The sequence below is a fragment of the Oncorhynchus clarkii genome, unplaced genomic scaffold, assembly GCF_045791955.1.
Source record: "Oncorhynchus clarkii lewisi isolate Uvic-CL-2024 unplaced genomic scaffold, UVic_Ocla_1.0 unplaced_contig_7861_pilon_pilon, whole genome shotgun sequence".
Lineage (NCBI taxonomy): Eukaryota > Metazoa > Chordata > Actinopteri > Salmoniformes > Salmonidae > Oncorhynchus > Oncorhynchus clarkii.
The window spans coordinates 954-22785 of record NW_027261113.1 but is presented as its reverse complement, the minus strand read 5'-3'; the positions used below and the strand labels follow the sequence as shown (position 1 = coordinate 22785).

Sequence of the window (21832 nt, the reverse complement as noted above, 5' to 3'; positions counted from 1 at the left end):
ACTGTAGAACACAGATGAGACCAATGAGTCTATGCTGCACACTGACTGTTACACTGTCCCCCTCCTCACTCAGATGTGCTTACTGTACATGTTGATGACTCGTGCCATCAGTCCTCCAGGTAAAGAGGAGGACCTCAGTGAACTACTGTCCGCAGGGAGATATGACACGTGAAGGCAGGCAAACTGTTATTATTACTGCTACTACTACATGTTCTTAAATCATTTCCTCATTGCAGAACAGGAAGCTTGTTTAGCTGCTAATTGGTAGGAAGTGAATTCCGATAGTTAGGGTGGGAAACCTTATGACAGTCTACGGTGCATCAGTTAGAAAGCTCTGGACATCTTCCTGTCTCGTATTTATAGCAGCACTCCTCTTGATACCTCCAGCCTGCCTGGTATATAACTGGAGCAGAACTACTGCACCACTCAGTGGAGAACTGAACACTATGGTTGTAGTCTGCAGTACTTCCTGTATTCCCTCAGTAGTTTAAGAGAACGTTTCAGGATAAGCTGTTCTTTACCACAAGCTATAGGTCGCCGTGCCAACGGAGGCCGACCTTTAACCTCACCCACACTTAGGAAAATATTGTTGCTCACGTAAAAGTGGAAGTATGAAAATATGTCATTTCAAGACTGTTCTAAATGTTACATCTGCATGTTAGTGGTACTGTAATTTACAAGTTTAAAATGCAACCGATTTGCCAAAGGAGGCTGTGAATGAAGCCTACATGCTGTAAGTAAATATTAGTCAACTCTCGACAAGGTATATGCTTTTAAAGAAATATTGATGGTTCTTGTTAATGTAACTGTATAACTGTAAGGACTGAATATTACGTCAACTTTTATATGACAGGTATAAATGTATTATCCATTGCACCGTGTATAAACACGTGAAATATCCATTTGTTTGGCTAATATGAGTGTACTGTATGCTGTAGGTACACTGGTAGCATGTGATAACATTACACAATGCTTGGTGGTGGTGGTGAATGCGCTCGCATATCAGGATTTCAAAACTCCTCTGATTTCATAATTAAGACATGTTTGACACAGACATGCATTATTGAGAACAAAATAAAGATGAGAAAATGGAAGCTGTTGACTGCTACAAGCTATTTACTCAGCCAAGGAACTCACATCAAATGTTCAAATCCACTTTTTTTTTTTAATGGTTGCATACACATTTTTGACCAGAGTCAATACTCTCTAGTTAGTGTCAGGGCATCTGGTTGGTCTGACATGGGGCTGGGAGTCAGGGGTTTGTCAGCATCCCCGAGTAGAGGAGTCTCCTCTGTCGTTGACAGTGATTGGATGGTTGGTGTGTGGTGGGGAGCAGACTGACAGTTACGGAAATTCTGTTGACGTTCTCTCAGGAAGGAAGAGAACACATTACACAGCAGTGGACCTGCATCAAGCAGAGAAAAGACTCTGTCAGCAGGCAGCTGCTGACAAAGTGCTGTGACTGTCTGTACTATTTCATGTATTGGCAGGGCATAAATATCCTCAGAGAGACAGAGTCTTGAACTGAACACACCACAGCTAGAATTGTCATCAACTCTCCCGGATTTGGCCTAGTGTTCTATAGTCAGCCTGATGGTCTACCTCACGAGCAGTATCATTATTCTGGGACTATTTTGTAAATGCCCTAATCATCTGAAAAGCAAACAAAGGAATTGTATGATCTCTCAGAATGAGCTCTGTGCGTGCGTGCGTGCGTGAGGCAGAAGATTGAGGGCTCAGGTTGTGGCAGGGAGCCATGGGTACAGGACAGGAGTAGGTAAGAGTTGGTTGCCGTTCTGCCCTCCCCTCTCCGTAACTCAATTACCATGTCATATTTCACTCCATGATTTCATTAAGGTTCATTTGCCTGCAGAGATGCCCAAGTAAAAGCTTACTTCTGCTTTTCTTTGTCCTACCACTCTGGGTTCCCTAACCAGACCAATGTGATTTGTGGGCAGAGTACAGATGTCTCTCTGTAGATGCCTTTAGAAATGCAGCCCATTCTATTATCTTAATGAAGAGTTCTGAAGTTGATAAAATAATACAGAGGCCATTTTGTGCTCTGTGTGACCCTAAAATATAATTTGAGAGGGACAGTCTGGGTGACCTTCATCAGTTTATCCTGGGAGGGGGGGGGGGCTTTGACCTCTGACCCATCAGGATGCCTGAGTGAGACAGGAGTGGTGGCAGGTCATGAAATAATGAACACAGTCACTGGCCTTTCGTTCCCACAGAAAAGTGTTGTGGAAATTCAGTACTGAGAGAGACTTGGTCTTAGTCATTTCTTCAAACAATCATCTTTATTTAACATAAATTAATTATTGCAATAATGAGACCGTCAGCCCACCAGTCTTGACTGACTGTTAGGCTGAGAGTCTAGCCTTTACAGACAAAGCACAGTTTTTATATAGCTGATACCAAGATTGCTTAGTCAGTCACTTCTAACCTTCCCATAAGCCACCTTGGTTATCTACACAGGATGGTATTTTACTTAGTTTCCCAGATGCCAGGAAGATGAGACAACATTATTCTTAATTCTTCCAGGCTCTCTCTCTCTCTCTCTCTCGAGTCACACAGACCACATCTTGTCTATAGAATGCTAGCTTTTAGGTTTTTATCACCAACACAAGTCCGGAAGGTAGCAAGTTCAAATCCCAGAGCTGACAAGGTACAAATCTGTCGTTCTGCCCCTGAACAGGCAGTTAACCCACTGTTCCTAGGCCATCATTGAAAATAAGAATTTGTTCTTAACCTACTTGCCTAGTTTAATAAAGGTAAAAAAAATATATATATATTTTTTTTTTGTCAGGTTCAAGCTCTCTCGTAGAACCCATGTCCTCAACACCCAGACTAGCTGCAGGGTGCTAGAGTGGAGACCATAAAACACAGCATTAGCAGGACAGAAATATCTTTGTTTGTTAAGTAAATAATTGTTACATATTCAACAAATAAGGTGAATACATCATGTTTCCCTCACAAAATAGAAAATGTGTTATTTGAGTGCAGGTTGGGGTGGAGTTTAGTTACGGTTGTAAGGGGAGGAGGGCGTGGGGGGTGACGCTGGGCTGGGGAGGACGCTGGGCTGGGGAGGCCTCAGGGCAGGAAGCAGGCAGGGACCCAGCTGTCCTCCCAGTCCCAGTGGAAATCCCTGACCTATAGAGAGGAATGACAGGCATGCAGGGTGCTGCTGGTCAGGCAGGGACACAGCCACACATTGGAAATGCATGCATGCACGCACGCGCACACACACACAGGCCTTATTCCAACCAGTGGAGGTCGGTACTGTTTAAGATGAGGGATGATTTTTTTTCCTATTACAGCATATTGGATGACTGTCATTCATATTCCGTTCACCTATCTCAATGTAACATTGATAGGTTTAGGATACTCACGTTTTCCCTATAGCCATCATGAGGATGCTACAACCTAGCCTATGAGTGAAAGTTTACAATGTAGGTGCACAGGTCGAGAGAAATTTCAGTAATCAAGGTGACAGACAGTGACACATTCAATACCGCCTTGCACACTCTTGCCTGCATCGAGCTGATCTAGGGTGTAATCATTAGCCCAACAGTTGCAAACAAGAGTTTCTATTGGAGAAATTCAGGTATGTTTATCCCTTTTTGTTCTATTTGCTTCTGTTTAAGAAATGTTTTTTAACAGAGTAGGTGGAATGAATACACCCACTCACACAAACACAGTTCACTTCCATAGCAGCCACACACACAGTGTGACTTTGATCATTGGCTAATTCCTTCTTGCATCTACGCGCTCTCCTCCTCTCACCTTTCCCTTCACTTGTGGACTTCAGTGCACAACACATCAGCTGTCAGGCGAAAAAAAAACATTCCAAGCCAAACCTTCATATCATAACCGCTACACAGCCTACATCGTTGTCACCATATTAGCTCACATCAAGTCAACATGGCTACTAGAACTAACACGTTAGTAAACCCGCTACAATATTGCACTACAGTGTATAGTCAGCAAGCAGTTACACTGGCGGCCCCAGTGGCAATAAATTCATAAAACCAAAAGCTTACCGTGACTTGGAAGAGTTCCAGTGTTGGATAGCCTTAGCCAGCTAGCTAGGTAACATAGCATCCCTCTCTGTTTGAGCCAGGTGTTTGAGTAGGCTAAACTAGCTAGCAAAGTGAAAGTGGAAAAAAATATATAGCTAGCTCTCTCTCGCTTAATTTTTAAAATAAATTCCTTTGTTTAGCTTCAATTATTGTCTTTCTCTTTGGGTCAACTACTCACCACATGCTATGCACTGCAGTGCTAGCTAGCTGTAGCTTATGCTTTCAGTACTAGATTCATTATCTGATCCTTTGATTGGGTCAACAACATGTCAGTTAATGCTGCAAGAGCTCCGATAGGTTGAAGGAAGTCCTCTGGAATATGTGTACATTTTTGGAAGGGGGTGAGAACCACGACCCTCCTAGGTTTTATATTGAAGTCAATGTACCCAGAGGAGGAAGCTAGCTGTCCTCCAGCGACACCATAGTACTACCCTACAGAGTGCTGTTATTGCTACTGTCGACCTTCATTGCAACACTGTATTTTAATAGATTATTTGGCGACATTAATATATTTAGTTTTATCTAAAAAGGTTCACTTTAATGTTTCACTGTTTTTATGTTTATGAAATTCACTGAGGAGGATGGTCCTCCCCTTCCTCCCGAGGAGCCTCCACTGATTCCAACCCAATGTCACACAGACTGACATTGCACACATTTCTCATTAACTAATGTCAGCCATGATGTTTCCTTGGCAGAGGAACCCTGAAGAGGGGTAAGAGGTTAGTTTGAGGAAGGAGTTGCGTTGACCACATGCTACACATGAGCTTATTTTGAGCTGGAGGACTTTGTAATATCAGCAGTTACCTGGGTACTGTTGGGGACAAGGCACACTGACTGAGGGACTGGAGAGATGAACAGGACACAGAATCATTTCCTTTACTTCAAAAGGAAGTGGCAAAGAGTCCTCTAGTCTACTGCTCTGAAAGACATTGAATTCACTTAGAATTTTCTAAAATAACTACTAATATCTTTCAGTTTGTCTGCAACAAAGTTTATTTTCAAGGACACTTGTACAAATATAGTAAACAAGCCAAAGACAAATATTATACCTGACATTTTCTCACATTTTCTCATCTTAATCATGGTATAAATTTCCAAAATCGAAAATGTAATACTACCGTGTAGTAAATGTGACTTGATTAAAACATTTCATAGAAACATGATTATTTTTTAGATACAAAAACACATGCAGCCTTCTCATGGTCGAGAGAGGAGCTGTCATTGTCTCCAAACACCACGTTATAGAGAGAAACTTCACTGACAAGGGCTGCATCCCAAATGGCACCATATTCCCTATTTAGTGCACTACTTTTAACCAGGGCCCATAGATAATGAAACTTATAGAGAAGAGGTTGCCATTTGGGATGTACCCAATTTGTCCATCAGGTGGCAGAAGGAAGCAGGTCTTCCTCACTGGCCTACAGGTTGGAACGAGTTAGCCATGGAAACTCCTAAGAGACAGAGACAGACCATGGACAGTCAGTCGAACTGGCTTTGACGTCCAGATTTGAATTTGCCTGGTATAGACCAGGGAACGGGGTGTCATGTCAGATTTGTCCTGTAGTTACCTGTTGCTTCCTGTCTGAGGAGGGGTCTATGAGGACGTTGAGGAGACTAGGTCTCTCCCAGTCACTGAGGCTGAGCTGTAAGGCACTACGCAGCTCCTCCTCTGTCCGCACCAGGAACCCTCGTCCTCCGAAGGCGTTCATGACCTCATCATAGCGGGCTTCAGGCAGCAGGGTCACAGGGGGGGCTCTGGAGAGGAGAGGGGAGAACCGAGGGGGGAGAACCGAGGACAAGATGACCAACATACCATCACTAGAGGTAATCCTGACCTTGGTAATCCTGACCAGTCAGAGTAGGCCCAGTCCCAAATTGACCTTTAAACCCAAACCCCTCTGTACTCACACAGTGGTGAGATCTCCCATCTTCCCCATCATTTCCCACGTCTCTGCATCCACGCCGCTGTAGATCCCGTTGTTGTTGACCACGATGATGACCACCGGGAGTTTATACCTGGTCAGAGGGGAAAGCATCAATAACGAGGGAAAGCATCAATGACTAGGTTAGGGTGTTGACACTTTAATTATCCTATGCACCAGACCATTGATTACTACAACCACATTTTGCTATGTGAGAGAGACCTTGACTGTACCAACCTGCACATGGTCTCTACCTCCATCCCAGAGAATCCAAAGGCACTGTCGCCCTCCACACACACCACTCTCTGGCCTGTGTTCTGGTTCCTCTGCACTGTTGCAGCCGCGATGGCAAAGCCCAGACCCACCCCCATCGTCCCAAAGGTGCCAGCATCCAACCTGCACACACACACACACACACACACACACACACACACGGCTGTGTTAATAAGAGCTCAGAGTGTGTAAAAAAAGGTATCTTTGTTTGCGTGTGTGTTAAGTAGGAAGCAAGGAACAATATCTGGGGGGGTAAGATACTAAGAGAGTCCATCTAGTCAACCTGTCAGGCAGCACTACATTGAGAAGTCAACCTGTCAGGCAGCACTATATTGAGAAGTCATCCTGTCAGGCAGCACTACATTGAATAATCATCCAGTCAACCTGTCAGGCAGCACAACATTGAATAATCATCCAGTCAACCTGTCAGGCAGCACTACAATGAATAATCATCCAGTCAACCTGTCAGGCAGCACAACATTGAATAATCATCCAGTCAACCTGTCAGGCAGCACTACATTGAGAAGTCATCTAGTCAGCCTGCCAGGCAGCACTATATTGAGAGGTCAACCTGTCAGGCAGCACTATATTGAGGAGTCATCTAGTCAGCCTGCCAGGCAGCACTACATTGAGAAGTCATCCAGTCAACCTGTCAGGCAGCACTACATTGAGAAGTCATCCAGTCAACCTGTCAGGTTCCTGGACAACAACAACTAATTCCTACTTGCCTACAGGGAAAGACTTGTGTGAGGCAGCATGCCTTGCCTGTGTCGAGGAAGGTAGTTGTTCAACATGGTACGCCCAATGTCCATGGTGTTGGCCCCCTCACTCACGATGACACAGTCGTGGGGCAGCAGCTGGGAGATGTGGTGGAACACTTGGTAGTAGTTCATGGGTGTTGTTGACTGAAGAGCTAATGCCTGGAGAGAAACACAATCAAATCAGGGGTGGTAGATAGGCTAGCTTGCTTAGGTCACAGGTCATGGACGCACACACCAACACACCTTTGTCATTGTTGCGTTAGCAGCCATCTTCTCTTTCAATGTGGTCCACCATTCTGTATCAGCTGGATACTTCCAGCCATCTTTACGAACATACTCTAGGATCTGAAAGTTAAGATGAGGAGTAGAAACTAAGCAAACTGAATCAAGTACAGATGTACGATCTTAATTTGAGCACCCTGTAGCAGGAGAACTTTCCTGCAATGCAGGACATGTAAAATGTGTTGTATATTTGAGGTTTAAAAAGGCTTCTGAAGTGTTTACTCTTATACATTTCAGACTTGATTTTCCCCTATGAGAAATGTATCAACCCCTACAGAAAATGTCAAATTATTATAATCCACATAATAATTCACATTCCTGTTGCTGCAGGATTATTTTCCTGCTGTAGCAAACTGGTTCAAATAAGATCCTACATCTTTACCAATTTAATTCTATTTATACTTTGCTGAAAATCAAATAGTTGTTACAGACAGGATAATCAATGCTTGTTTCTTTAAAAAAATGTGTATTGAGACTTGTTAAATGCACTGTAAATAAAATGTGACTTGACAAGACACTACAGACCACCAGGACCCAGCAATACAGTAACATACAGATATGGGGCACATATTAGATGCCTGTGATGTGTTACCTGCTTGACAATAGCATTGATATCCCCCAGGACTGAGTTGTGTTACCTGCTTGACAATAGCATTGATATCCCCCAGGACTGAGTTGTGTTACCTGCTTGACAATAGCATTGATATCCCCCAGGACTGAGTTGTGTTACCTGCTTGACAATAGCATTGATATCCCCCAGGACTGAGTTGTGTTACCTGCTTGACAATAGCATTGATATCCCCCAGGACTGAGTTGTGTTACCTGCTTGACAGTAGCATTGACATCCCCCAGGACTGAGTTGTGTTACCTGCTTGACAATAGCATTGATATCCCCCAGGACTGAGTTGTGTTACCTGCTTGACAATAGCATTGACGTCCCCTAGGAGAGCCGCAGCAGGTTGCATGTTGTTCCCCATCTCCTCTGCACATAGATCAACCTTGACATAAATAAAGTATGTGGAACGTTACTACAACATACCAGCAACGACACATGACAGGAAGAGCACCGTGCGCGACACATGACAGGAAGAGCACCGTACGCGACACATGACAGGAAGAGCACCGTGCGCAACACATGACAGGAAGAGCACCGTGCACGACACATGTAACAGCAGCTGGAAGACCGGCCAAACACAACAGAAATAACCAGGTTCCACCACATAATGATAAGGCTAACACACACACACATATAAATATATAATATATATATATATAAATAGGAAAGAAAACTAAATAAAAACGAACTGGTACACTTACTTATCGGTTGTGTTAAATGAAATTGAAAAAAAAAAAAAAAAAAAAAAAGAACGTTGTCAAGTATATATTATATTATATATAAAATAAATAATAAATAAAGAATATTTTTGTGTGTGTGTATATATTTATATATATATAAATAAATATATATATATATATATAAATGTAAATATATATATATATATATATAAATATATAAATATATATATATATATATATATAAATATAAATATATATATATATATAAATATATATATATATAAAAATATATATATATATAAATATATATATATATATATATATATAAATATATATATATAAATATATACATATATATATATAAATATATACATATATATATATAAATATATACATATATATATATAAATATATACACACACACAAAAATATTCTCAGCAAAAAAAGAAATGTCCTCTCACTGTCAACTGCCTTTAATTTTCAGCAAACTTAACATGTGTAAATATTTGTATGAACATAACAAGATTCAACAACTGAGACATAAACTGAACAAGTTCCACAGACATGTGACTAACAGAAATTGAATAATGTGTCCCTGAACAATGGGGGGGTCAAAATCAAAAGTAACAGTCAGTATCTGGTGTGGCCACCAGCTGCATTAAGTACTGCAGTGCATCTCCTCCTCATGGACTGCACCAGATTTGCAATTTCTTGCTGTGAGATTTTACCCCATTCTTCCACCAAGGCACCTGCAAGTTCCCTGAGATTTTTGGGGGTAATGGCCCTAGCCTTCACCCTCCAATCCAATAGGTCCCAGACGTGCTCAATGGGATTGAGATCTGGGCTCTTCGCTGGCCATGGCAGAACACTGACATTCCTGTCTTGCAGGAAATCACGCATCGAATGAGCAGTATGGCTGGTGGCATTGTCATGATGGAGGGTCAGGTCAGGATGAGCCTGCAGGAAGGGTACCACATGAGGGAGGAGGATGTCTTCCCTGTAACGCACAGAGTTGAGATTGCCTGCAATGACAACAAGCTCAGTCCGATGATGCTGTGACACACCGCCACAGACCATGACGGACCCTTCACCTCCAAATCGATCCCACTCCAGGGTATAGGCCTCGGTGTAACGCTCATTCCTTCAACGATAAACGCGAATCCGACCATCACCCCTGGTGAGACAAAATCGCGACTCGTCAGTGAAGAGCACTTTTTGCGAGTCCTGTCTGGTCCAGCGATGGTGGGTTTGTGCCCATAGGCGACGTTGTTGCCGGTGATGTCTGGTGAGGACTTGCCTTATAACAGGCCTACAAGCCCTTAGTCCAGCTTCTCTCAGCCTATTGCGGACAGTCTGAGCATTGATGGAGGGATTGGTGCGTTCCTGGTGTAACTCGGGCAGTTGTTGTTGCCATCCTGTACCTGTCCCGCAGGTGTGATGTTCGGATGTACCGATCCTGTGCAGGTGTTGTTACACTTGGTCTGCCACTGCGCGGACGATCAGCTGTCCATCCTGTCTCCCTGTAGCGTTGTCTTAGGCGTCTTCACAGTACTGACATTGCAATTTATTGCCCTAGCCACATCTGTCGTCCTCATGCCTCCTTGAAGCATGCCTAAGGCACGTTCACGCAGATGAGCAGGGACCCTAGGCATCGTTCTTTTGGTGTTTTTCAGTTAGTAGAAAGGCCTCTTTAGTGTCCTAAGTTTTCATAACTGTGACCTTAATTGCCTACTGTCTGTAAGCTGTTAGTGTCTTATTGTTCATTAAACAAGCATGGGAAACAGTGTTTAAACCCTTTACAATGAAGATCTATGAAGTTATTTGGATATTTAAGAATTATCTTTGAAAGACAGGGTCCTGAAAAAGGGACGTTTATTTTTATTGCCGAGTTTTTCACAATTCCTGACATTAAATACTAGTAAAAATCCCTGTCTAAGGTCAGTTAGGATCACCACTTTATTTTAAGAATGTGAAATGGCAGAATAATAGTAGAGAGAATTATTTATTTCAGCTTTTATTTCTTTCATCACATTCCCAGTGGGTCAGAAGTTTACATACACTCAATTAGTATTTGGTAGCATTGCCTTTAAATTGTTTAACTTGGGTCAAACATTGCATCCACAAGCTTCCCACAATAAGTTGGGTGAATTTTGGCCCATTCCGCCTGACAGAGCTGGTGTAACCGAGTCAGGTTTGTAGGCCTCCTTGCTCGCACACACTTTTTCAGTTCTGCCCACAAATTTTCTATAGGATTGAGGTCAGGGCTTTGTGATGGCCACTCCAATACCTTGACTTTGTCGTCCTTAAGCCATTTTGCCTCAACTTTGGAAGTATACTTGGGGTCATTGTCCATTTGGAAGACCCATGTGCGACCAAGCTTTAACTGAAAGTGTGTTCAATAAAGACATGAAAATGTATCATTGTTTGTGTGTTATAAGTTTAAGCAGACTGTGTTTGTCTGTTGTTGTGACCTAGATGAAGATCAGATCAAAGTTTGACCAATTTATGCAGAGATCCAGGTTTTTCCAAAGGGTTCACATACTTTTTCTTGCCACTGTATGTATGCATGTGTGTGTGTGTGTATGTATATAGCGTTCCCTTTTATAAACCGAGTGATTTGAGTACTGAATGCTGATTGGGTTAAAGCCGAGGTACTGTATATTTAAGCAATATGGCCCAAGGGGGTGTGGTATACGGCCAATATACCATACAGGCCTTAGCCATGGTATATTGGCCATAACCACAAACCCCTGAGGTGCCTTATTGCTATTATAATCTGGTTAACAACATAATTAGAGTAGTAAAAATATATGTTTTGTCATACCCATGGTAAACAGTCTGATAAACCACGGCTGTTAGCCAATCAGCATTCAGGGCTCAAACCACCCGGCGTATAAAAGACCGTTTAACATGGGTATGACCCCAAAAATATTTTCACTGTTAGAATGTGGTGGTAACCAATTTATAATAGCAATAAGGGACCTCTGGGGTTTAAGGTATATGGCCAATATATCACGGGATAAGGCCTGTATCCAGGCACTCTGCGTTGCATCGTACATAAGAACAGCCCTTAGCCGTGGTATATTGGCCATTTACCACACCACCTTACAGATGTACTGTACAGCACTATGACAGCCATGACATTATTTAGAGAGACCACAAGAGACTTATAGAGAAGCTATATAGGTAATAGACTAAATCCAATAGACTGACTCAAAGACATTTATACCTGATTACAATGAACTGCAGTACACTACGACATGACCTGTGACTAGGGTTGCAAAATTATGGCAACTTTCCCAAAATTCTCAGAAATCCCTGTTGGAAGATTCCAGAAATCAGAAAATCTGACGTAATAAGCAGACAATCTGGAATCCTGAAAATAACATTTAAAAAGCAACCCTACTGGTGAACTTTGACCTACCTGGATGACCTTTACATGGGGGTCAAACCTGGGGGGAAGGCCAAAGTGCAGGATCCAGTTGAGCCTGGCACCAAGTAGGACCACAACATCAGACTGGAGCAGAGCTCTGCAGTCCACACCAAGACCATAGAACCAGGAGGATGGGAAGAGAGGAGGAGTATAGGAGGAGGAGGGTTAGGAAGAGAGGAGGAGGATAGGAAGAGAGGAGGAGGAGGATAGGAAGAGAGGAGGAGGAGGATAGGAAGAGAGGAGGAGGAGGATAGGAAGAGAGGAGGAGGAGGATAGGAAGAGAGGTGGAGGAGGATAGGAAGAGAGGTGGAGGAGGATAGGAAGAGAGGTGGAGGAGGATAGGAAGAGAGGAGGAGGAGGATAGGAAGAGAGGTGGAGGAGGATAGGAAGAGAGGTGGATAGAAAGCGAGAAGGAGGAGGGTTAAGAAAAGAGGAGGAGGATAGAAAGAGGGGATGAAGAGGGTTAGGAAGAGAGGAAGAGAGCAGGGAAAAGAACACAATCAGATTAAACAAAATGTGATGAAAAGAGACTAGTTATAGATGGGGATTTCAGGAAGGCCCAGAGTTCTCCTGGTCTGTTCATCCTGGTCCTACTTATACAGTCAAAGGTCTGTACATGAATATGATGCCAGCTGAGAGAAGGAGTGGCTGACCTGGAGCGGGCAGCAGCAACACAGTTGGGGTGGTCGTCAGGCAGCACCCCTTTACCCATGGGGGTGGGTAGGAAGGGCAGGCCACACCCCTCCACCAGCTCCCTCAGAGCCCCCTCTGCTCTTCCATGGGCTGCACCTGCAGAGGGAAACAGACAGAGGGCACCGCCACACTGATATCAACAGACTGACCTTCCCAGCTGGGATGCATTCAGCTGAACACAACGTTGTGCAACGTTCAGATAAAAATATAACATGTAGAACAAACATGCCTCTCTGACAGGTAGAACTGGGGAAAGGGGAGACCTAGTCAGTTGTACAATTGAATGCCTTCAACTGAAATGTGTCTTCCGTATGTAACCCTCTGAATCAGAAAGGTGCGGGGGCTGCCTTAATCCACATCCACGTCTTCGGCACCCGGGGAACAGTGCCTTGCTCAGGGACAGAACGACAGATTTTTATCTTGTCAGCTCGGGAGATTTGATCCAGCAACCTTTCGGTTAGTGGTCCAACGCTCTAACCACTAGGCTACCTTCCACTAACGAGGAACTCTGTTCTGGTACGCTGATATTTCACTACTGATCATTTGGACAAATCACGATTTCACAGGTGCTCGCATCTTTTCAATGTCAGAAGGGGATGGGGACATTTGGCCCATAAACTTGCCTGAAACTTGCAGAAAGTTTCTGTTTAGGGGGGGGGGGTGAAGAGTCATGTTTGTATCTTTGTATCTTTCTCTTAATATCTCCCCACAGAACTGAATCAAGTACCTGACGCAATTCCACAAGATGTCAGTTCTGGGTTTGGCTATTAAAAAGCATTGCCTAACTTTCCCAATGATAAGTAAAGGCTGTTTGGCCTACCTTTCCCAATGATAAGTAAAGGCTGTTTGGCCTACCTTTCCCAATGATGAGTAAAGGCTGTTTGGCCTACCTTTCCCAATGATGAGTAAAGGCTGTTTGACCTACCTTTCCCAATGATAAGTAAAGGCCGTTTGGCTCCTTTTAGAACAGCCAGTGCTTCTGTGATCGCCATATGGTCAGCCATACTCACTGGAGGAGGTGGACAACAGGGCACCTCTCTGACAAAGGAAATAGGAAAGAATTGGTCAAACATTAAACATGTTACCTATCAACTTCATTGCATAGGTAAATAAATCATGAAGGTCTATCTAGGCTTATTGCTATTCTCTGATGAGAATACTTTGATATAGTGCTATATTTTCTAACTAATTTAACAAAATCTGGTAATTTCTTGTTCACTTCAGACGTTAAAAGGTAGAACAAAATAAAATCTAAATGGTGATGTGAAGTCAGAGGTATACATATTCAACAGTAACACATTAGTATACATTTTAAATGGATGAGAGACAGTGATAGCCACCAACCTGACTCTGCTCCTGTCCACTTTAGCATTGACCATGTCCCCAGATATGTCTACGTATACAGCACCGGGACGTCCATACATGCTAGTGCGTACTGCCTAAGACAGACCAAATACCCTTCCATTCACTATCAATTAAGGCGGTGTTCTTCTGAAGAACTTAAGTTACCTTGCTAAGCTGGAAAATTAGAGTTCAGAAAACAATTGCAGGTGATACCAAATGATATGAAGAGGACTAAACATAGGGAGTCAGAGGAGACTGTATACCTTCTCTACCACTGAGGAGATCATATCCAGACTGCTGGGCCTAGCTGAGAACTTACTGTACAGTCTGCACGCCTCCACCTGACGGAGAAAGAGGACCACAAATAACAAATTATGTCTTCTTTCAGCAATTAAACTACTAGGACCAGTTTCCTGGACAGAGATTCTCTATTGAGTTTGCTTTTTAGGCCATGACTAAGCTTAATCTGTGTCCGGGAAACCACCCCCTAATGTTCAATAGTCAGAAACCTCATGGTTGAATTAGTACCTGTGGAAACTCTTGAAACGCCCCAGTGGTCTCCTGGTTTTGATCGGAGGAGCCTCCAATAACAATCACAGGCCTACAGAGAGAGTGGTATCACACAATGACATCAACTGACAAGCGGAGATAGTTTGGAGTCCTCAGATCATTTTTTGCAGTGTAGGGATAGCATCCCTTCTTTTGAAAGGAAGGACCACTGAACATGAGTAGAAGGGCCTTCTGTTTGTAGAGTTCTAACATACCAGCAGTTCATGTTAGCGTTGGCCATTCCACCAAGAGCATGGATGAGTCCCGGTCCAGACACAACCAGACACGCCCCTGGACTGGAGAGGAACAGACAGACAGGCAGACAAACAGGAAGATAAGCAGACAGAGATGAACAGGCAGACAGGCAGACAAACAGGAAGATAAGCAGACAGAGAGGAACAGGCAGACAGGCAGACAAACAGGAAGATAAGCAGACAGAGAGGAACAGGCAGACAGGCAGACAAACAGGAAGATAAGCAGACAGAGAGGAACAGACAGACAGGCAGACAAACAGGAAGATAAGCAGACAGAGAGGAACAGGCAGACAAACAGGAAGATAAGCAGACAGAGAGGAACAGGCAGACAAACAGGAAGATAAGCAGACAGAGAGGAACAGGCAGTAAGACAGGAAGATAAGCAGACAGAGAGGAACAGGCAGTAAGACAGGAAAACAAACTGAGACAGACAGAATTAGCAATGTAAAACAGCTATGAAACTGACCCTCACACACAAGTCTGTGTATGGCTAGTTAATATCCCATGGTTTAGTATTGTATGGAGAGAGTAGTCTCCCTAGGCAGATGGGTTGCTTCCCACATTAACAATGTATGGAGATAGGTCAGGGATTTCAGAGAGGAGAGACAGTATCTCTAGAGCTCTCTTATAATGACAATCCTCCTACCGTCCAGTGAGGTAACCAACAGCAGACGCAGCATAGCAAGCCTGTTGGATGACACACACCACATCAGTATTACTGGTGTACCCACAACCAATTCACATAAAAAAATGTCATGGGAAGATTCCTAAAAATAAAAGGTGGCTTACGGCTTGTTCATTGCGCATTCCCACATACTTGATTCCTGAGGCTTGAGCTGCCATAGCCACTTCAATGACTGGAACACCAACTATTCCAAACATATACTCTACATTCTGCAGAGAGATACATGTGGATACAGTATGAATTGTTACAGTGTAGTGTAGATGTTCTTTGCATTGACACACACTTTGGCATACATCAACAGGGGTGTTAACATATGCCATTCCATATGTTAACAAACATCCACATAAACATCTAAATGTTTTGCTACACAAATATGAATAGTTCGCTATACCAGTGCAATGACCTTTGACACACTTTCACAACTCCTAGTGCTACATTGTCACTGCCAAGGACATGATCAGCGACGAATATATTATTTACCAAACCGTAGCAATACCGTTATACAGTGTAATACTCTTTTATATAAATTGCACATATCTCACCTGAGCTTTTAGTGCCTCAGCAATGAGCTGAGCGCCTGTCACATCTTCCATTATTACTGTCCAGAAATCTGTTAGTGATACTCAATAGCTTATACGTCGTTTTTAGATCTCTTGCAAATCATTGGTTTTTGTCCGCATTACAAAATGCATTATATGAGTAGCGACAATCGATAGATATTTCGATAGCCACTTACTCCACAGAGTGCAAATTTGAGTGACGGAACGACTTCTGGCACTGCTGCCCAAAGCATGACCCGTTTATACGACTTCCGGGTTCAGGGCCAATCACATGAGCCGTACGATAGTAGTTATGAATATGTATGACCTAGTAGCCTTTTTCTTTTTTTATTGCAAGAAATACAAAACAAGGTCTCATTATGTGTTTATAACTGCACTTATACTTAACTCAATTAAGTAATTATGAGTGTATGACTTGAGTAGAAAGTGTAACAACTGTTCTCTGTTCATCTTGTTTTAAAATTGTTAAAATAAAATGTACATTTAAAACAAGAAACAAAGAAAACACATTTTATGATTTTTAATAGGTTCAAAAAGTTGGTTGAAAATACACTTGCACTTACAAGAGCTTACATGGTTCTCGAATGAATCAGGTCTCTGCATATAAATACTTAGGGATATGGTTGGATGATGAACTGCCTATTAAAATGCATATTGACGAACTTTATAAACGGCTAAAAATCAAGCTAGGCTTCCTCTTTAGAGACAGGACATGTTTGTCCTGTACAAATAGAAGACAAATTGTGCAAGCTACTTTTATGTCTGTTATAGATTATGGGGATATTATCTACATGCATGCTATGGCATTCACACTTACATCGCTGGATGCTATTTATCATTGAGTACTTAGGTTTATTACGGACGCTAGCTACAGAACTCACCACTGTGTTTTGTATCAAAATGTGGGTTGGACTTCGCTGTCCATGAGACGAGAATATGTTCTCGTGTTTGTCTATGAAGCACTTCTAAATAAACTACCATCTTATTTATCATCACTCATCAATATTAGAATTAGAATTCCTAAAACCAGGTCTCAAGCATGGATTACACTTGAGGTCCATGCGATTTCCACAGAGTTGGGTATGGCTGCCTTTTCCTGTTACGCTCCTTGCCAATGGAAAAGCCTGCAGACTAAACTTAAATTTGAGACTCTTGTCCCCCTGTTGCCCATTTTAAATAATTATTGGAGGATTTTTATTTCTGTATTGCTTGTAACTTTCGGGTAATGCAAGTTATTGTGTTGTTAGGGGAATAACCTGTGTGCAAACGTAATAATCTGCTGCTGTATTTTTGTGTTATCTGTGATGGTCTTGTTTCTTGTGTAGTTTCTTAATCATTGTAGCTAAACTGAATGTGTAACATGTCTACGCAGGGCCCAGCTGTAAAAGAAACCTTGGTCTCAGTCTGTGTTCCTTGTTGAAATAAAGGTATAATAATATGATCCATTCATGGCTTTAGTTGTGTCTTGATCATGTGAATAGTCGACAGAGTTTTCTCCTATATGTCTGTCTTTATGTAACGACATCTTTTCTGTATTAAAATGTGATTTCCACAATCAATAATCATAAACAGTGCTTCACTATAACTACGTTTGACGATGTGGTTTGAAGTACCATTATCTTGCACAAACAGTAAGACGACTATAGACAGAAATCAATGCAGTAATGTTTTATTAAATAAAGGCTCTGATTAAAATAGTAATAAAATCTGGCATTTGGCTAATTCTTCTTCCCAAAAGCTTCTCTGAATGGTTTGGAGACGGCTCTGGAGATAGCTCGTAACACCCTGACTATGAGAGGGCGTTTACGGGACTGGGACTCCTGGGGAGCAGGGGCCAGTGTGGTTGTCAGGTCCTCTTTGGGTGGGGAAGTGGATGGAACCTCACACTCAGCATCTGTGAAAATAATATTTCATAATCAGAAAATGAATGTGCGTATCTGTCTGTCCGCCTGTATCTGTAGTCACCGTTTTAACAAGCTGGCCATAGGGTGATACATCAATATGACATTATCGATGCTTATCACTTACCCTGTGAAATACGAGTCTCTCTGAGACGTTTGGTAGGCAGAGAATCCTGTTCAGGGTGGCTCTTTGGTTCCCCCTTTGTCTTGAACAGCTGTTGACAAAACACATCAGGACAACTGAGCCTGTGTAAAATATATGGTATGGATCCCAAAAGGCACCCTATTGGCTACTTAAGGCACTACTTTTGACAAGGGCCCATCGAGCTCTGGTCAAAAGTAGTGCACTATATAGGGAATAGGGTGCAATTTGGAACACATGCATTGACTCTCTCTCCCATGTGTATTAGGATTGTATTACAGCGGCCTCACTCAACCTCCTAAAGACAATGACAACAGCATTGTTCTAATGCAGAGACAATAGGGGTTTAGTGAATCTGTAGGGTACATTTCAGCCCTGCCTTACAGAGGTAATCTAAAGACACTGAGCCCTCTACCTTAATCCTGATCTTTGGAATCTTGACAATTTTGTGTAGGAAATGCCACTTCCTGTTCTTCTTAGTCTCTTCCCCCCTGGCAGAGGGAAGGCGGGCCATGCCGTCAGCCTTTACATCAGCCGGGCTAAGGCCCCTGGCAGGGAATTCCTCAGTAGCATTAAGGTCAGCTACAATACCATGAGTGATGTCACTTGCGGCATTGCTGGTGTCTGAGTAAGAAGAGCAAGCTGGTGTGACCGACCTGGGTACAATAACTGGGAGAAGAGGACGCAACAATGGAAATCAGTCACTGTGTCCCAAAAGGCCTTCTCTTCCCTTTATAGTGCACAACTTTTGAACTGGGCCCATAGGGTCTGGCTCTGGTCAAAAGTAGTGCACTAAATATGGAAGAAGGTGCCATTTTGGACGCAAACAGCAAAGTTCACATCATAAAACGCAATGTAGTGAGCATCATGTTACAATGAAGTCCTATGCAGATGAAGAGGTACTTTCACTTACCATCCTCCATTGCAGACTTGGACAGATCAGTCAGGCTGTCCATCACCATGTCTGTCATCAACTTGATGACCTGATCCAAAACCCTGTCAGCGGTGGGTGGCATAGGCCTAACCAAACACTGCCCCAGGAGTCTGCTAACAGAAGTCTGGGCAAAGCTGTAAACGAGCTCTGACGCATCGTCCTTTGACAGCTTCCTCAGTGCTGGCTTTGGCAGCGCTGGTTGAGAGAGGCTTCTGTGGCCAGTCGTGGATTGAAGCTGGCGGCTTATGGTTGTCTCCTGAATGAGACCATGGACCTTTGCGATCAGGTTGCCAGACGCATCTTGAAGGGCTTCAATTGACAGGAGCCTATCCAGATGTTCTTCTGCTGAAGTCATCTCTGGGTCGTCTGTCTTCAATGTGTCCATTATAGTTTTCACTATGAGACTGGTGTCAGATATGTTTATTTCTTGTTGACTCACAAGCGCTGACTGTGAACCTGTCTTGTCCATTGCGTTAGAGGTATGGCATTCTGTCCTTGTGATCTCATTGGCAGCACTCATGTCAGGCAACAGGTCAAGGCTCTCCAGTAGAGAGTCTAACATGTTAGTGGTTATCAGACGCTCCTCCCTTGCATTCTGCCCAACAGATGAACTCTCAGAGTTGGCCAATCTGCACTTGATCACATTTAGGATCAAGCTGAGCGTCTCCTTTGCAGTTTTGCTAAAGCCTTCTTGGCTGACTGCCACTGTTCCGTCTTGTAGAGCCACAAGAGGTTCACAACTTGCACTCAATCCACTACCATGGAGAGGAGAGGTTCTCTTCAAACTGGTGTCGCTCACAACTGACATACTCCTGGTAGGCAGAGTGACATCCTCACTGCATGTGTCAATTACATGGTGGTCTGTGGAGGAGCCACTCGAAGACACAAGGGCTTTAGACCTTTTAGTCAAACTGACTTTTGAAAATGGCTTCTCACTTCTCACAGACGGAGTGCGGCTCCTGTCCTTAACAAGAGCAGTGTCAGGGGACTTTGAGCATCTGAGTGTCTCCACAGGGGTGGAGTCCAGCACATCTTTGGCTGTGGTGACTGACACGGGTGGAAAAGACAAAAAGACGTTCAGTCTATCCTTTACTCTGTGGTACATGGTTTGAGCAGCATCCAATAAGGTGTCAAAGACAACTCTGGGATTGAGCTGGGACTGCAGCTTTTTCTCTCCTAGTGGGAAGGAGTCTGCGTCCTCCACTGTGTACCGGGATAGACTTCCAAGGTCTTGCATGATCATATTCACTATATCTTCAGTTGTAGAAACCACATGGTGTGAGAAGGTGCTGCTAGTCATGCTCTGTGACAAAGAACAGTTGGCTTCGCTAGCAGCTCTGAGAATGGCCTCACGCACAATCAGTTTGGCCGTAGCTTGGAACTCAGCACTGTGAAAGCTCTGGATGGAAATGTTAGAGGATCTGCTGGCTGCACTACGAGATCGCGTGAGCCTGGCAATCTTGGCTGACGTCACGTCACTCGAAATGGTGAGGCTCTCCAATTTCGAAATTATAGAGTCCAACTTCTGGTTGAAGTCGAAGGATGCATTTGACATGCTCTCGCATTTGACTTCCTTTGAAGTCTCCACCCTCAGCACCGAGATCACCTGTTTGATGACCCCTTTAGTGCAGGTGTCGAGGGTGAGCTGGTGGGCTGAGGACATTGAAGAGGTATTACTGTCTGTCTTCTGTACAGGAGATACCTCCACAGTGGTCTCAGTTACAAGTAGTCCAGTGTCATAGAACTCAATTTGCACAGGAGTATTTTTTCCCTCAGTGAGAAGGTGAGAGGTGAAAAGCTTCCTCAGTTTGTCCAGGGTTTTGGTATAAATCTTCTGGGAACCTGAACTCACTTCCATCCAGAACATTTTGCGACCTGATTTCGTACGCATGGAGGTCTTATTGACCTCAGATACCTCATGCAGGTCGGAAATAATTCCACCAAATAGATCAGAGGATGCATCCTCAATATTCTCAGCGGAAACGCAGACAGACAGAACTTCCGACAGTTTCCCACAAGTGTCGGTTTTATCCAGCACGCTAGTATATGTCACAGCTGCATCCTGAATGACCTGAGTGATGCATTGCTCAGCTTTGACGATATATCCCTCCACTGGTTGACCATGGAGGATGTCAACTTTATCAACAGGGAGCACATTCTGAATACTCACATTCTCCTCTGATGGGGGTGGGCTGTTGAAGATAATGCTCTCAGTGACCATGTTAGAGGAGGCGAGAGATGAGTCGAGAAGCAGAGACCTGTATATTGTCGAGGTGGAGATCTCTGGGTGCTTAATCATAGCAGCCTCCTCCAAAATGGCCGACGGGCCCTGGAGGATGTCAGAAATATCCATGTCCTCAATGCTCTGTACCAGAGACGATAGTAGGTCTCTGGCTGACAGGTCGGTTGGTCTCTGGTTCTCGAGCTCCATTTTGATTGCTTGACAGACCGTTGCTGCAGCAACAGCAGAGCTACAACACAACTGCTTCAAGGTGGAGTCAGAAATAGATGACAGATCTGTCATGGACATGGTGGAGAGTTGACTCTCAGAGACAAAGGGTCTGAGTTTGACAGACACCTGTCTGACCAAGTCCCCAGCAAGAGCTCTCATATCTATTGCTCCACTAGCTGAGTTGTAGGAGCAGGCACTCTGTGGCCTTGACGAGCTCCTGCTATCCAAAAATCCTGTTATCCCAAAAACCTCAAGTACAAGATCCACAA

General features: G+C 43.5%; 1 protein-coding gene across 1 annotated transcript; it reads right to left on the bottom strand.

The window, feature by feature from the left end:
- Nucleotides 1-5057: 5057 nt before the first annotated feature.
- On the bottom strand, nt 5058-16383 carry LOC139404897 (2-hydroxyacyl-CoA lyase 1-like). The gene is made up of 17 exons (XM_071147438.1): nt 16117-16383; nt 15679-15783; nt 15536-15576; nt 14851-14931; nt 14615-14687; nt 14350-14427; nt 14087-14181; nt 13668-13780; nt 12703-12838; nt 12041-12146; nt 8235-8318; nt 7282-7383; nt 7043-7197; nt 6242-6400; nt 5991-6098; nt 5651-5837; nt 5058-5533 (listed from the first exon to the last, which is right to left on the bottom strand). Exons 1-17 carry the CDS (start codon nt 16165-16167, stop codon nt 5501-5503), a joined length of 1707 nt encoding a protein of 568 aa, XP_071003539.1. The 5' UTR covers nt 16168-16383; the 3' UTR covers nt 5058-5500.
- Nucleotides 16384-21832: the final 5449 nt, after the last annotated feature.

Excerpts from the sequence above, each read along its gene's own strand:
- LOC139404897 (XM_071147438.1), bottom strand. The coding sequence starts at position 16,167 with ATGGAAGATGTGACAGGCGCTCAGCTCATTGCTGAGGCACTAAAAGCT. Across the intron at positions 7,384-8,234 it reads TCAATGCTATTGTCAAGCAG|ATCCTAGAGTATGTTCGTAA; the intron begins GTAACACAACTC and ends CTTAACTTTCAG. Across the intron at positions 5,838-5,990 it reads ATGGGAGATCTCACCACTGT|AGCCCCCCCTGTGACCCTGC; the intron begins GTGAGTACAGAG and ends TCTCCTCTCCAG.